This window comes from Apis mellifera, linkage group LG7 (genome assembly GCF_003254395.2).
Source record: "Apis mellifera strain DH4 linkage group LG7, Amel_HAv3.1, whole genome shotgun sequence".
NCBI lineage: Eukaryota > Metazoa > Arthropoda > Insecta > Hymenoptera > Apidae > Apis > Apis mellifera.
In genome coordinates this window covers 12,393,859-12,407,034 of record NC_037644.1, presented here as the reverse complement: position 1 = coordinate 12,407,034, position 13,176 = coordinate 12,393,859, and the positions used below count along the sequence as shown (strand labels likewise).

The 13,176-nt window shown below is 35.2% G+C and overlaps 2 protein-coding genes across 2 annotated transcripts; both read left to right on the top strand.

The window, feature by feature from the left end:
* Window positions 1-650: 650 nt before the first annotated feature.
* On the top strand, window positions 651-1,811 carry LOC100576974. The gene is made up of 2 exons (XM_003251179.4): window positions 651-877; window positions 981-1,811. The coding sequence occupies exons 1-2, from the start codon at window positions 861-863 to the stop codon at window positions 1,318-1,320; spliced, it is 357 nt and encodes a 118-aa protein (XP_003251227.1). The 5' UTR covers window positions 651-860; the 3' UTR covers window positions 1,321-1,811.
* Window positions 1,812-2,456: 645 nt separating this feature from the next.
* Window positions 2,457-12,954, top strand: LOC552585. The gene is given in 6 exon segments (XM_016912958.2): window positions 2,457-2,939; window positions 5,874-6,361; window positions 6,487-7,908; window positions 11,329-11,665; window positions 11,736-12,585; window positions 12,687-12,954. Coding segments are annotated over 5 exon segments (3,186 nt in total). The 5' UTR covers window positions 2,457-2,939; window positions 5,874-5,891; the 3' UTR covers window positions 12,794-12,954.
* The last annotated feature ends 222 nt before the right edge of the window (window positions 12,955-13,176 follow it).

The window sequence follows — 13,176 nt, the reverse complement described above, 5'->3', positions numbered from 1 at the left end:
ATAATGTTTTCTTATGTATACTTGATATGATTCTACTTCCGGTCGGTAACTAAATGATGGTTATATCGTGAATCACAAAATGTCACTAATAACAAAATTGTAGGTAACATGCGAAAAATATCAAGAAATCACTAGCCATATATGTAAAATAAATTACAATTATATTATATATTTATATATATATACTTTGAATATGAAATATTTGGTAATAAAAAAGAATATTATTTATATGTTTTATATTTTTGTTTTATATATTTTTTACCTTATTATAATTTACTATTTTTCATAAATGGTTCATTTTAATAAAAATATAACGATATATAATAAATTATTTTAAATATTTCATGAATTTAAATGATTTGTTTCTATTATAAAATATTAAATTATAAAAATAACTTATAATAACTTATCTTTGACAGAAATAAATATAATAAAAATAATTATAATATATTTTATACTATATATTATAGAAATTTTAAATAAAAAATTATAATATTATATTTAATATATAATTTTATATTTAAAATAATACATTTAAATATTATATTTTTAAATCAACTATAAATAATAAATAAAATTAAAATATAATTAATTATTAAAGTATTTGGTTAAAAACGTGTCACTTACGCACTCTATCAATGAAAGATTGAACTATAGTTAAGCGAGAATATTGGAGTATGTATATTGTCGATTTGTGTAATCAAGATTTGTTTTCTTGACAAACGTATATGACGTACACGGCTGAACAATATACGACATTAATTGTTTCGGCAGAGAAAAGTTACAAATATCATAATATGCAGTGGTTAAGAATATATTTATAATAAAATCTTTTACTAAAAGTTAAAATTTACTCAAGAATGACTCGGGCTAACAGGTTAGTTTTTGTTGATGTGTGAGTGGAATGACACAATTCTTTCATATAATATATAGATAATAAAATTTCATTTCATTAATTCACTTTTATTTATAATATTTAGAAAAAGAGGGCGTGATGCAGAAGAAGAATCTAGTGAATTTATGCCATTAAGTAAAAGAATTAATAACCTTCATATTAATGGTCTATCAGGCATGCAAGAAAATGTGTCTGAAAACATGGAAACAGATTGTTGCAGTAGGAGTTTTATGCCGTCTCCAAATTATTCAGAACTTTCTCAAGGATCACCATTATACGATGGATATAGCTCTAGCCAAAGTAGTTACATAGCGGAATATAAACCTGATTTAGATGCTATTGAAAATCCATTTTATTATGAAAGTAATAAGCTACTATTTTCTTTATACATGGAACGTATACAGAGAACATCTGATTCATTCTGATATCTCTATTTTCAAATTATAATTCCTAATCATTAAGCATTTCTTGCATGTCATTTGTTTCATTCCTTTTCAATACAATTTTATTAATTAAATCATTAAAAATTTTAAAAAGTCTTGAAGATCTTTAATAACAATTTATTATTTATTATATAAATGAAATTGTATATATAAAAAGAAAATTAAATATTTAAAATTTTTTGTCACATGATAATTCACAGTTAGACAAACATAGAATTAAAATTTATATAATTATGGTTATGTTTATGCTTTGAATAATTATTGGTAATATATATATATTTCATTATTGTTATAGTATAATATATCAATATTATATTAAATTGCTGATTCTACATAAGTGACGTGTCGTTGATCTATTATATTTTTATTATGAACATTTATTAGATTGCAAAGTATTTTGAGACTGTGAAAGCATGGAATAGCATATTTATAATAAAAAAAGATTATAAAAGGAATAAAAAAGATTAAATGTTTTTATTTATTTTTATTATACAACATTATAAATATATATATTCATTTACAATAAAAGAACACAAAATCAAAAAAGATGATGACTTTACAATAAATTCTTCATATAACGCGCGCAATAATATGAAAATATGGCGGCTATCGAAATATCTTCAAAATATCGATTCTCGACCTAACCTCACTTCAGTCTCCGCTAGGTGCGCACAGAGTTAGTGTCGCTTTGTAGTGGTAAAGGAAACGAAGTAACTGAGAGTAAAACAGAACAACGGACAGGTGTTTTTTTGCACTGTAGTAAATTTTTTTCGAAAATTCGCGATTCTTATAAAATTGTAAAAATAATTATAATACCTGTAAATAGAACGATACCATAAGAGTTGACTGTTTAATCGACAAGCGCGCACGCGCCGCTTTCCCCTCGCTCTCACAATATACTCCGCGCGTAACCGCCGCCATAGTTGATATTTCTCCGATAGAATATTAATAGCAGCGTAAGTTTTCGCGGTTAAACATATTTTTATTTACTAACTGGAAAACAAGAATGCGTTCGACGAGGGCGGTGAGACGAGGTCATTCAAGATAAAGCTGGGATCCGTAAGAAGAAGGAGGGTGTCTACTTTCACAGCTCGTGGTTTTCAGGAGAGTGGCCTGGCATCGCGGCGCTTCGAGTTAACGTGTGGCCGTCGGGTGGCTATGTACCGTTAGCTCGAATTCATTCCCCGTTGGCCGGCCCAAGACCCACGCTTACCTACCGACTGGGGCCATACTCGATCGAACTCGACTGTTGTAAACCCGGAAATGAGTGCGCGTCGCGGCTCACCGTTACCGAAAGACTGGCAGTAGTGCGCGAATTTATCACGAGTCACGACTCGTCGATCATCAAAAACACGTACATTTGAATGTACATCTCGTATGACGTGTACACCGTAAGCAGTAGCCGTGGCTAGCCAGAAAGCCGTGGCACGGCGAATGTATACGTAGAAATGAGAAAGTTGCTGCCGCCGTAGTGAAGATTGAGAACGACGCAGGCGAGCCAGCCAGGCGGACGGTCTCTGTACTACGCAAAGCTTCCGACGCAGCGACAGTAGTAGCAGTACGCCGAAAGGAGTGCACAAGGGAGCCACAGCTGCTCGTGGGTAAGTAGGACACGCATTTCCTCATGGATAATTGTCTTATATATAGGGAACTCGCGTGCACCCGTTCGTAAACTAGACCGAATTGAAGGAATCCGCGAATAATGCCGCCCCACGAATCTTTACGCGCTTTACTTCTAATACGAAACGTGCACGAGAAACCGCGAAACGGTGGCCACAGAGCACCCACCCCAAGACACTAAAATCGTCGCGGGGCCCTCGTCGTGGCTCACGGCTTGGCTCGAGCTGGCTTTGGTGGGGTGGTTGGAGGTGCGGACAGTGGTTGAGAGGCTGGTGGGGTTGGAAATTGCGTGGTGGTGGGTGCCCACCGAGGTCTCGGAGGCCCCTCCGTGGCATCTCGCTGCCTCTAACCCGTCGAGGTGGGGGTGTAAACAACAGCCCTGCCTGTGCCTCTGTTGGCTCTACTCTGTCCTCCGTTTCGCCTCTGCCCTGCTCTCGCCTCTGCCAACTCGCCCGATCTTTTTCCTACTTCCTCTCCACATAACGTCTCCCGATGCGCGATCGAAAGAGCACCGAAGGGAGGGAGTGACGCAGGGCGAAAGGGAGAGAGGGAATAATCGAGAGAACAAAGCATCGGCTTCGCGGACCTGTGCTATTTTCTCGCGTCACCGTGTACTCAATTCCATCATGGCCGATGTATCACCAAATGTGATGACGTGTAACCTTGTCTATCCGTTTATTTAACTACCATTCATACGTGCTCGCTTTCAATGTTTACATGACCGCATTGTTATTTTAATGTTATTTGTTCAAATATTAATTATTTGTTCGATACTTTTTAAAACTATTTATAATATATTCCTCTATTTCAATTTTCGTTATGCCTTTTCGAAATACGTTCGTTATATTGGGTGCATGTAAAAGCATATCTGATTGCACAATGCCCCAGAGCCGTTCCATTCTACGCACGCTGTCCCCAATAACATGTGAGACACTAGAATTCCTCTAGAAACCGCGAATGCTCAGACATGCTCTCTTCGATATATATACGAGAGAGAGAAGGTTATATAGTGTGAGAGAGATATGTTGAACCTTAAGAGAATCGGCGCCATTACGACATGCGCGTCTTGCAAAAGCATCCAACAACGGTACGTCGGCGAGGCTGACCGGTCAGTCGCACACGCCATTCCGCGAAAGTCGAAAAACGCATCCGCAGTTCGTTTATGCGTGTTCACGATAGTTTTTTTTTTTTTTTTTTTTTCTATTATATAGCCGTGCAACCACTCGCAACGACTTGCTGGCACGGAATAATCGTCTATTCGACACAGCACCCTCCTCGGTGCGTCTAAAGGAGGAGAGGTGCACGGGTAACCTAACCTCTTCTCTTTCTCTCTCTCCCTCACTCGTTTTCTACTCCTTCCCTACCTACGGATGGATCAAGGGCGAGAGTCATCGGTGTGTCCCACTTCGTCTGCCGCGATGTCTGCTTCGTATGTTCTCTCCCGATATTTCGCGTTCCCCTCCCCGGGGAGTTCCCGGTATGTCGAGGATCGTCTCCCTTCTTTCTTGACATACCCCTACCCTTTCGAGCTTGCGGCACACGCTTACGCACCTACACACCGTTCTATCGTTCCTTCCCGTCCTATTCTCGCGATATTCCGTGTGTTAGTGTGAGAAAGAGAGTGAGTCTCGGGCTCTATTTCGCGGTGGGTTCCCGTTTTCCCACCTATGGGTTCCCCCCTACCCTTGTCAAGAGCTCCTACCCCCTACCCCCGTGGGGGCACCATGGTGGAGTGGGGTGCAATCCTGGGCCACTTCGACGACTATCCTCCCTGCTCCCAGATCCCTTTGAGGTGGGGAAGGGGGTGAAGTGGGGGATCTCTCACCCCACCCCCACATACCAACACATGATCAAGAAGTCTGAAGTTAAGACTTTGAAAGTAAAGGTGGCGGGATACTCAATGTTTAACTTCATCAACTTTCACGAATAAATGTTGTTATGAAATGCAGCGTTTTAAATACGAGCAAAATAAGGATGGAAAAGAATCAATTGTTAATCAATATGAATTTATAGAATAAATTTATGTATTAGTTATTCACTCATTTAATATATCATTTAATTTTGATCTTGCCATATATATTACGATATATGTTACAGAAACATACAATTTTTTTCAGAGATTATTGTTTAAATCTCATATATAATAATGATTACATATAATGAAAATTTTTAATAGAACGAATTCATGTATGAATTCTTTAACCACCTGTAGCTAATATCATATGGAAAACAAATAGAAAATAAAATATAATAAATTTAATGTCATCAATATTATATCAATAAACATGACAGATAGAATTAAATAAAAAAAGAAAAAAATCAAATTCAATATATAATACATGAAATATGATATTCAGATTGATTGATTTTTATTGACTTGCAACTTGTTTTTCGTATTTAGCAACATGATCGTGTTCAAACATGATGTATTTACTTTACTTCGGAACATATCTACTGAAGAAACATTAAGGAATTAAAGAGTATCTGTAAATTCTATGAAAACATCGAATCTCTTTTGAAATTATTTGAAGTATCGAAGATCGATGCACTTCGACAGCAATACTCATGCATCAAAGTGAGTGGAGTTATATAATATGATATGTAAATACCTATTTTTATCGAATATTTGATCGTATTTCTTTCATTAATATTCATAAATATGTTTCATTTAGGAAAGATATAATTTTTTAGTATTATATATATATTATATAAATATATATATATATTTACTAAAAAAATTTAATAATTAATTGATAAATAGATAACATATGTAAATATTTATATAACTGAAAAATATTATTTTGATGTATGTTCCTTGAATTATTAAATAATTTTAATAATTAAATAGATTTCATATTTATTATATATTCGTATTAATTATGCTAATATTAATTATATTTTATTTGATTTTTCAGATTTAATTAACATAGAAGATGAATTTCACGCCTTTTCCCGGCTTTACGACAGGCTCGCTACCGACGGGCACCGTTCATCAATTTGCAACCGCAAAATTCGCGCAAAATCTACCTACTGGTGGTCAGGTGGTTGGTGTTTTATCTGGCGGCGAAGGTGGAGTTCATTATCTGAGGCCGGTCGATCCGAACGGGTTCGCAGTGGCTCAAGGGGGTAATAATCAACAGCAGCAAATTATTACGCTGCCAATTACTGTACCTGGAAAAGATGGTACGCAACAGCAACAAACCGTCCAAATCCAGGTGGTTAATCCCAGCGTTTCGCAAAGTGGAAACAGCGGTGATCAGCCAAAGTATCATTTGGCTCCTATATCTTTGGGACAATTTCCCCAAGGTGCCGCAACAGTTCTCACTGTTGCATACAGTCAACAAGGTGCAGATGGGGTACAGATTCAAGTGCAACCACAAAACACAGTGGCGACAACACAAACGTAAGAATTGTATCATTTAGAATAATTTTAATTTTTTTAATATATTGATTTATTTATAAAATATATGAAATATATTTTTTATCATTATTTTAATTAATAATTAATAAAAGATATTTTTATTTTAGATCTGATCAAACAACTCAAAGTACATCCACAGCAGTTACTACTACATCTCAACAAACTATTCAACAAACAGTACAACTTCCAGGTGCACCTGAAGGATTAACTGTAGTTGCACAGATTCCACAAGATTTAATTTTACGCGAAAGTATGGAAGAATCAAAAGAAGATGTGAAAGAAGGTACAACACCAGTTGCTCTTATTAAAAGAGGTAGTATTAAAAATCAAGGAAATCAAAGTGGAGAAGAATATATTACATCTATGCCTGCAAGTTGGCAAAGTCTTGCAACTCCAGGATCAACTGTTGCTGATTATCTTTCTAGATTACCTGCTAGTACTTTGCCTCTTAGTTTACAGCATTTCTTGAAATTTTCGGCAGAAACTATTAAGAGAGAAGCTACTATTGAATCAAGTCCTCTAGGAGCTGATGGCTTAGATGCATCTGGAAGTACTGCATCTGGTGAGCAAGCAGTGCAGATTACCGTAGCAAGTGGAGAAACTGCTATTATTCCTGATGTTGTTGAAGAACAGGAACCTGGTACTAAACCTAAAAGAAAAAAGAAATACAAGAAAAAGCCTCCAAAACCAAAAAAACCAAAGCCAGGTCAAGTGAGCATAGTTACTGCTCTTGATGGTACAACATTATTTTGTTGTCCCCAATGTAACATGGCTTATCCTGAGAAAGAACTTCTGGAACAACATCTTATTGGGCATAAAATAGAAAGAAGGTTTATTTGTGACATTTGTGGTGCAGGTTTAAAACGGAAAGAACATTTAGAACGGCATAAATTGGGTCACAATCCAGATAGACCTTTTATTTGTTCAGTTTGTATGAAGGGTTTTAAACGAAAGGAACATTTGAATCTTCATTTCGTTATACATTCTGGACAAAAAACTGAAGTTTGTACTGAATGCGGTAAAGCATTTTATCGTAAAGATCATTTGAGAAAACATGCTAGATCTCATTTGGCAAAACGTATTAAAGAAGATCCTTCGAATATTGCTGATACCTCTCAAAATTCACAACAGCAAACGGACCAACAACAACAACAAGCAGAACAATTACAACAACAAGCAGATCAATTACAACAACAATCATCAGTATCTGAATTACAACAAATTCAAATACAAGTAGGTCAAGGATCTCAGGCACAAATTCATCAAATAGCTGTTAGTGAACAGTCTACTGTTGTTCTTCCAACTGCTGCTGAAACTGGTGCAATGGCTATGCTTCATCATCAACAGCAACAGCAGCAGCAGCAGCAACAACAACAGCAGCAACAACAGCAGCAGCAGCAGCAGCAGCAGCAGCAGCAACAACAGCAGCAGCAGCAGCAGCAGCAGCAGCATTAGCAACAGCATACCGCCCCGAATCAACCTGGGCGGTTCTTCCGATTCAATCATCAGCAAGCCAGAGGTCGTGCAAGGCAAGGTGTTCTTGCCGATTAAGTTCTATAATCTCATAGTCAAATTGGTATCGTGTAAAAAAAATTCGTTGATGGTGATTATTGTTGCCTAGTAGTGGTGTTGCAAAATTGAGACATTGTCTGTTGATCTTATTTGATCTTCAAATAAAGATACTTTTACTGACGAGTCGTCGCATTTCAAAGTTTGTACACCATCAGCTTCTTAAGGAAGTTATAGACCAGATTAATGTATGATTAAAATTATTCTGCAAAACGCACTGAGCTGACTGACGAACGAAGTTCGTATGTACGAAGTTTCATTTTTGCGTACACGTTATAGCGTACGTGTGAGAAAACAAAAAAAAAAGATGATAAAAAAACGAGTTTATTTGCTCGTTTGATTTGAAATGTTTTTGTCGCTAATCCAGTTCCATGACGCAAGTTAGAATTAAATAAAAAAGTTTATATATACATATACATACATATATATATATATATATATATATAAATAAATATAAAAATATATTTTTGAAAGCGCGAACTGGATTCGTCACATAGAAGGCAATCGAGTTTTCGGCTGAAGTTAATTTTCCTTTCTTTCTTTTTTTTTATCATAAATATAAGAAAAGAAAGAAAATACGTAATGCGAAGAAATACACAAAGCAAGATGTAAATACAACCAATTTATTGTGCACAAGGAGGGAAAAAAATTGTCGTGCAAATACAAAGCGAGTCCATTTATTTATTCCACTTGTTCTCTACGTAATTGAGATATATAATATAAGATATCATAAAAACCATCAAATGATGACTAATATTTTAAAAAATGCTGCGTTTTGCTAGATAAATGTAAAGTTTTATATTTGTATCTACATATTGATTAATTAATGTTTACTTTTATAAAAAAGAATATATATTTTTGGCTTTATTAATATAAATCAATCTAAGAAAAATAGATTTATTACAAAAGTTTAAAAATAATTAATTGAATATTAATATGTCGTTATTTCTGAATTAAATTATAGTATTGCAAATTTAAGGTTATCATGAAATACAATTGGCTTTTAAATCTTATATTTAAAAAAAAGAGCATTTCTACAACCACTTTAATATTTCTAGAAATTTTAATAAGTTAGTATAACTTATTTTGTATAGTATTTAACTTGTTTTACTTACTAAACTGATCATTTTTATGAGAAGATATTATATTCTTCTGTATGTTGATCGTACTTGAAAAAAATTTCTTGTATTATCTCATAATACAATATACATAATACATGCACGACAAAAATACAGCAAAAAGTTGTTGAAAATGAATCCTTTTGATTTATTAATTAATTATGATACACTCAAAATCATTTGAGGAAAACATGTATGTATACAAAAAAAAAAATAAATACTTTTTATTGTAAGTATCATTATTAAAGGCAGTGGGTATAGCTGTACAAGAAATATAATTATTATTTTATTATCATATTATTATAGCTATTATCATAATCAGTATAAATAGTCTATAAGTCATTTTCATTGTTACTTACATAAATATTGGAGAAAATAGCTAAAATAAAACATACATTTAATATAACAAATTTTTCTTGATTAACCAATTATAAACTTGTTTGTACTATTGATTCCATATTTTTAATTTGTCAATTATTGATTATAAAATGTTAATATTTAAAATATATTGACGCATTTTAAATAAACATACTATTAACCGATAAACTACATATACAGGGGAATTGATAATTTTTTAGATTATTTGTATATTTGTATTGATATTATTCTATTAATGGGTGTAAGGATATATTTTCTTTATGTTACTATATATTAAATTTCAATTTTATTAATAAAATCTTCTATTCATTTACAAATAAATTATTCATTACAATAATTTTCTTATTCTGTACTAATTGAAAATTTTCATATGTTATTTTATATTCTACAATAACTATTATTGTTAGAGATTAATGATAAATTGTTAATTTAACAAAAATATAAAATTATATGATTATATATTATAATATATAACTCGTTAAATTTCGTTTTATACTTTACTCCTTCTGATTGGTGGTATTTTCAAGCTCGTGGCTATATCTCTGACTTCTTCTTACTCTTATACACTGAGAGAGAGAAAATGGCAAGTCGCCGAGAGCAATTCGAAGTTAAAACCCCGATGGATTCGGGCATTTTCGCCAGCGCGGTTGCGAGGAGGACCGGGAGAGAGAAAAAATAGTTAAGAGGCTGGCACAGTAGAGGGCGGACGGATGGGGTGGGGGCACCGACTTGAGGGACAGGTGTCAACGGCACACATAGAGCGGGGGATCTTTTTCGGAGATTCTCAGCTTCGTGAAAATCTTGACCAGGCGAGCACAAGCTGCTAAGTACTAAATGGTAAGGTGATTTTATAATAAATTTTTTGAATTAGTTAACGTTCGTGATGTTCCGTATTCAATACGGCCATTTTCTGCTGAATTTCGTGCGAATTCGGCCTCTGCGTATCGACTAGGTGCCGAGAGGGGAAAGTCTGTCTCTCCCCTCACACTCCATCCCACGTATACTACCCATCCCTCTGACCAGATCATCCCCCCTGCGTCCTCCTCCGTTCTCCTTCATTCTTCCCATCCTCCGATTCCCGTTCTCCGCGTCGTCGTTCCTCTATAGCTACCCTTCCCCCGCATCGCGACGATCCTGGCCGCTTACAATATTCGTTTTTATTCGTCTTTTTTTCCTGTTGTACCCTTTTCTATAATCAGTAAACCGTTTGTAATCCTTGTGATACGAAGGTGTGCAATTTCGCGGTATTTTCTGTGAAGATTTACGTTTTAGTGTAACACTCGTGCCGTGTAAAAAGGGAAACGCGACCGTTTCCCGTGTGTACTTCCTCGTGACAGACGGCTGACGCAGCAACGACGGTGGCGTGGTGTTCTTGCTTCTTGTGTCTCTCGTGTTGTAAAAATCTGCCCCTACGCTCGCTCTCACCTCTCGGAGACCCCCCTCCGAGGAAAGGATTCGATTCCACAGCGAAGAAACATGGGGAGAGGGACGTCGCTGTGAGTAAATACTCAGGCGTCAAGCACGACGCGCCAGATATCTTCGTTCGGTGTGTCATATCTTTGCGAAATATCTCTTTCGTTATTTTTTTCTAATGTCGTCAAGAAATTATTTTCATATCTTCGATTTTTTTCCTTGGATGATGGCACTATTTTTATTTAGGCAATTACAATGTATTTCATATACATATGTCACTGATTGATATTTACAATTTATTCAACATTTATTTGTCTATTAGCAATAATATACTATACTAAATTTTGGAAAGGATATTGGTTTACATATGAATTTCCGTAATCAACTTTATAATTTGTATTCTATAAAATTTATTAATACATGTAATTAAATCAAATTTGATTTTTTTACAATTTTTCAGATACTTGATTGACGGTTTGCAATGAATTTCCCGCCGTTCGGAAGCCATTTTCCCGGTACTATTCCAAGTATTCACCAGTTCGCAACCGACGGCTCCGGCGGTGCAGGCGGACGTTACGCCAATCATTTTCCCAACCAGCCTCCAATTGGAGTGCCGGTTATGGGAAAGTACCGTCCTGAAAGCAACGGCGTTCAATCTGCTCAGTCACAAGTAATGATGAACAATAAAGCAAATTATCCCAACAGCAATGTTCATCATTATCCAAATGTACCATATTCCCAAGCTCAACCAGTTCAACAGCGGCCCTCTAATTCGCCTGGAATGCCAGAGAAACGGTCGTATCATCAAGTAAGCCCCTTTGACACTATTTTACAGTGTTGCGTGTAGAAGTACTTCATAGAAAATTAAAACTTTTCAGCAAGCAACAGAAACAATAAATCAACAAGATGTTTGCAATCTCCTACAGGATAAAGATAAAACTAAGGAGAAGAAAGCAGACGAGCAACAGCGCAATGGAGAAACAACAACAAATGGTAGTCAACAAGATTATACAATGCATCAACATCATCAACAGCATGCTCATACTCAAACTCCAGCAACTATGCCTGCTACATGGCAATCTTTGGCTACTCCTGGATCTACAGTGGCAGATTATCTCAGTCATTTACCTGCTAGTACTTTACCATTAAGTTTACATCATTTCTTAAAATATTCTGCTGAGAGTATTAAGAAAGAATCAGAAATGGCACAAACTACTTCAGTAGCTGTAGCAACTACGACAACACCTAATATAATGATGTCTCCAAATAATAAAAAGAAAAAAAAGAAGAAGGCTCCTAAAGAAAAAAAGCCACGACCAAAACCTGGAGAAATTCGTTTAACTACAGCTCTAGATGGTTCTACATTATATTGCTGTCCAGAGTGTCATATGGCATATCCAGAACGTGAATTATTGGAGCAACATCTTCTAGGACATACTTTAGAACGAAGATTTGTTTGCGATATTTGTGGTGCAGGTCTCAAAAGAAAAGATCATCTTACACGTCACAAACAGAGTCATAATCCTGAACGTCCATATGTTTGTACTGTTTGTTTAAAAGCTTTCAAAAGAAAAGAGCAGTTAACATTACATTTTGTTATACATTCGGGTGAGAAACGACATGTATGCACAGAATGTGGCAAAGGCTTTTATCGTAAAGATCATTTAAGAAAACATACCAGAAGTCATATTGCAAGAAGGGTAAAAGCTGAACTCAGTCAAAATGCTGGTAAGAATTTGGATGATTTTTATCTATTTAATAATAAAAAAATAAATAATAAAACTAATAAAATTTCTTTTATTACAATAATAATATTTTTCTGTCTTTAGGTACACAGCAAAATCAACAACAAAATAATGTTTCAAATATGCAAACCACAGCTGTTACAGCATCATCTGTTCTTTCTGGTGGACATCCAGGACCTCTCCTATCCTGAGCCCCGCCACCAGGGAACTTCCAAGTTCCCCATCCAAATAATATTCTTCATTCACATACTTCTCATCATTCGTTGCATCATCATCATTTGACAGCCGTTAATGCGGCGCATCAATCAAGTGTCACGCCACTTGCTACATCCAGCCACTATCAAACACATGATCTCAGTTTTTTGGGACACGTTAAAGATTTCTGAGAGCAGGGGAAAACCTCAATAAAGAGGTAACAAAACTGACAAATTATGTGGAGCACTCTTAGCCAAGAGGAGTTGATTCAATCGCTTTTCTTAATTTCGATTTTAGTAAGTTTTCTACGATAACAAACAACTATCCGTGATTCTGCTAACTCTCTATGTCCTAGTACAATAGTGCAAAAACTGTGACA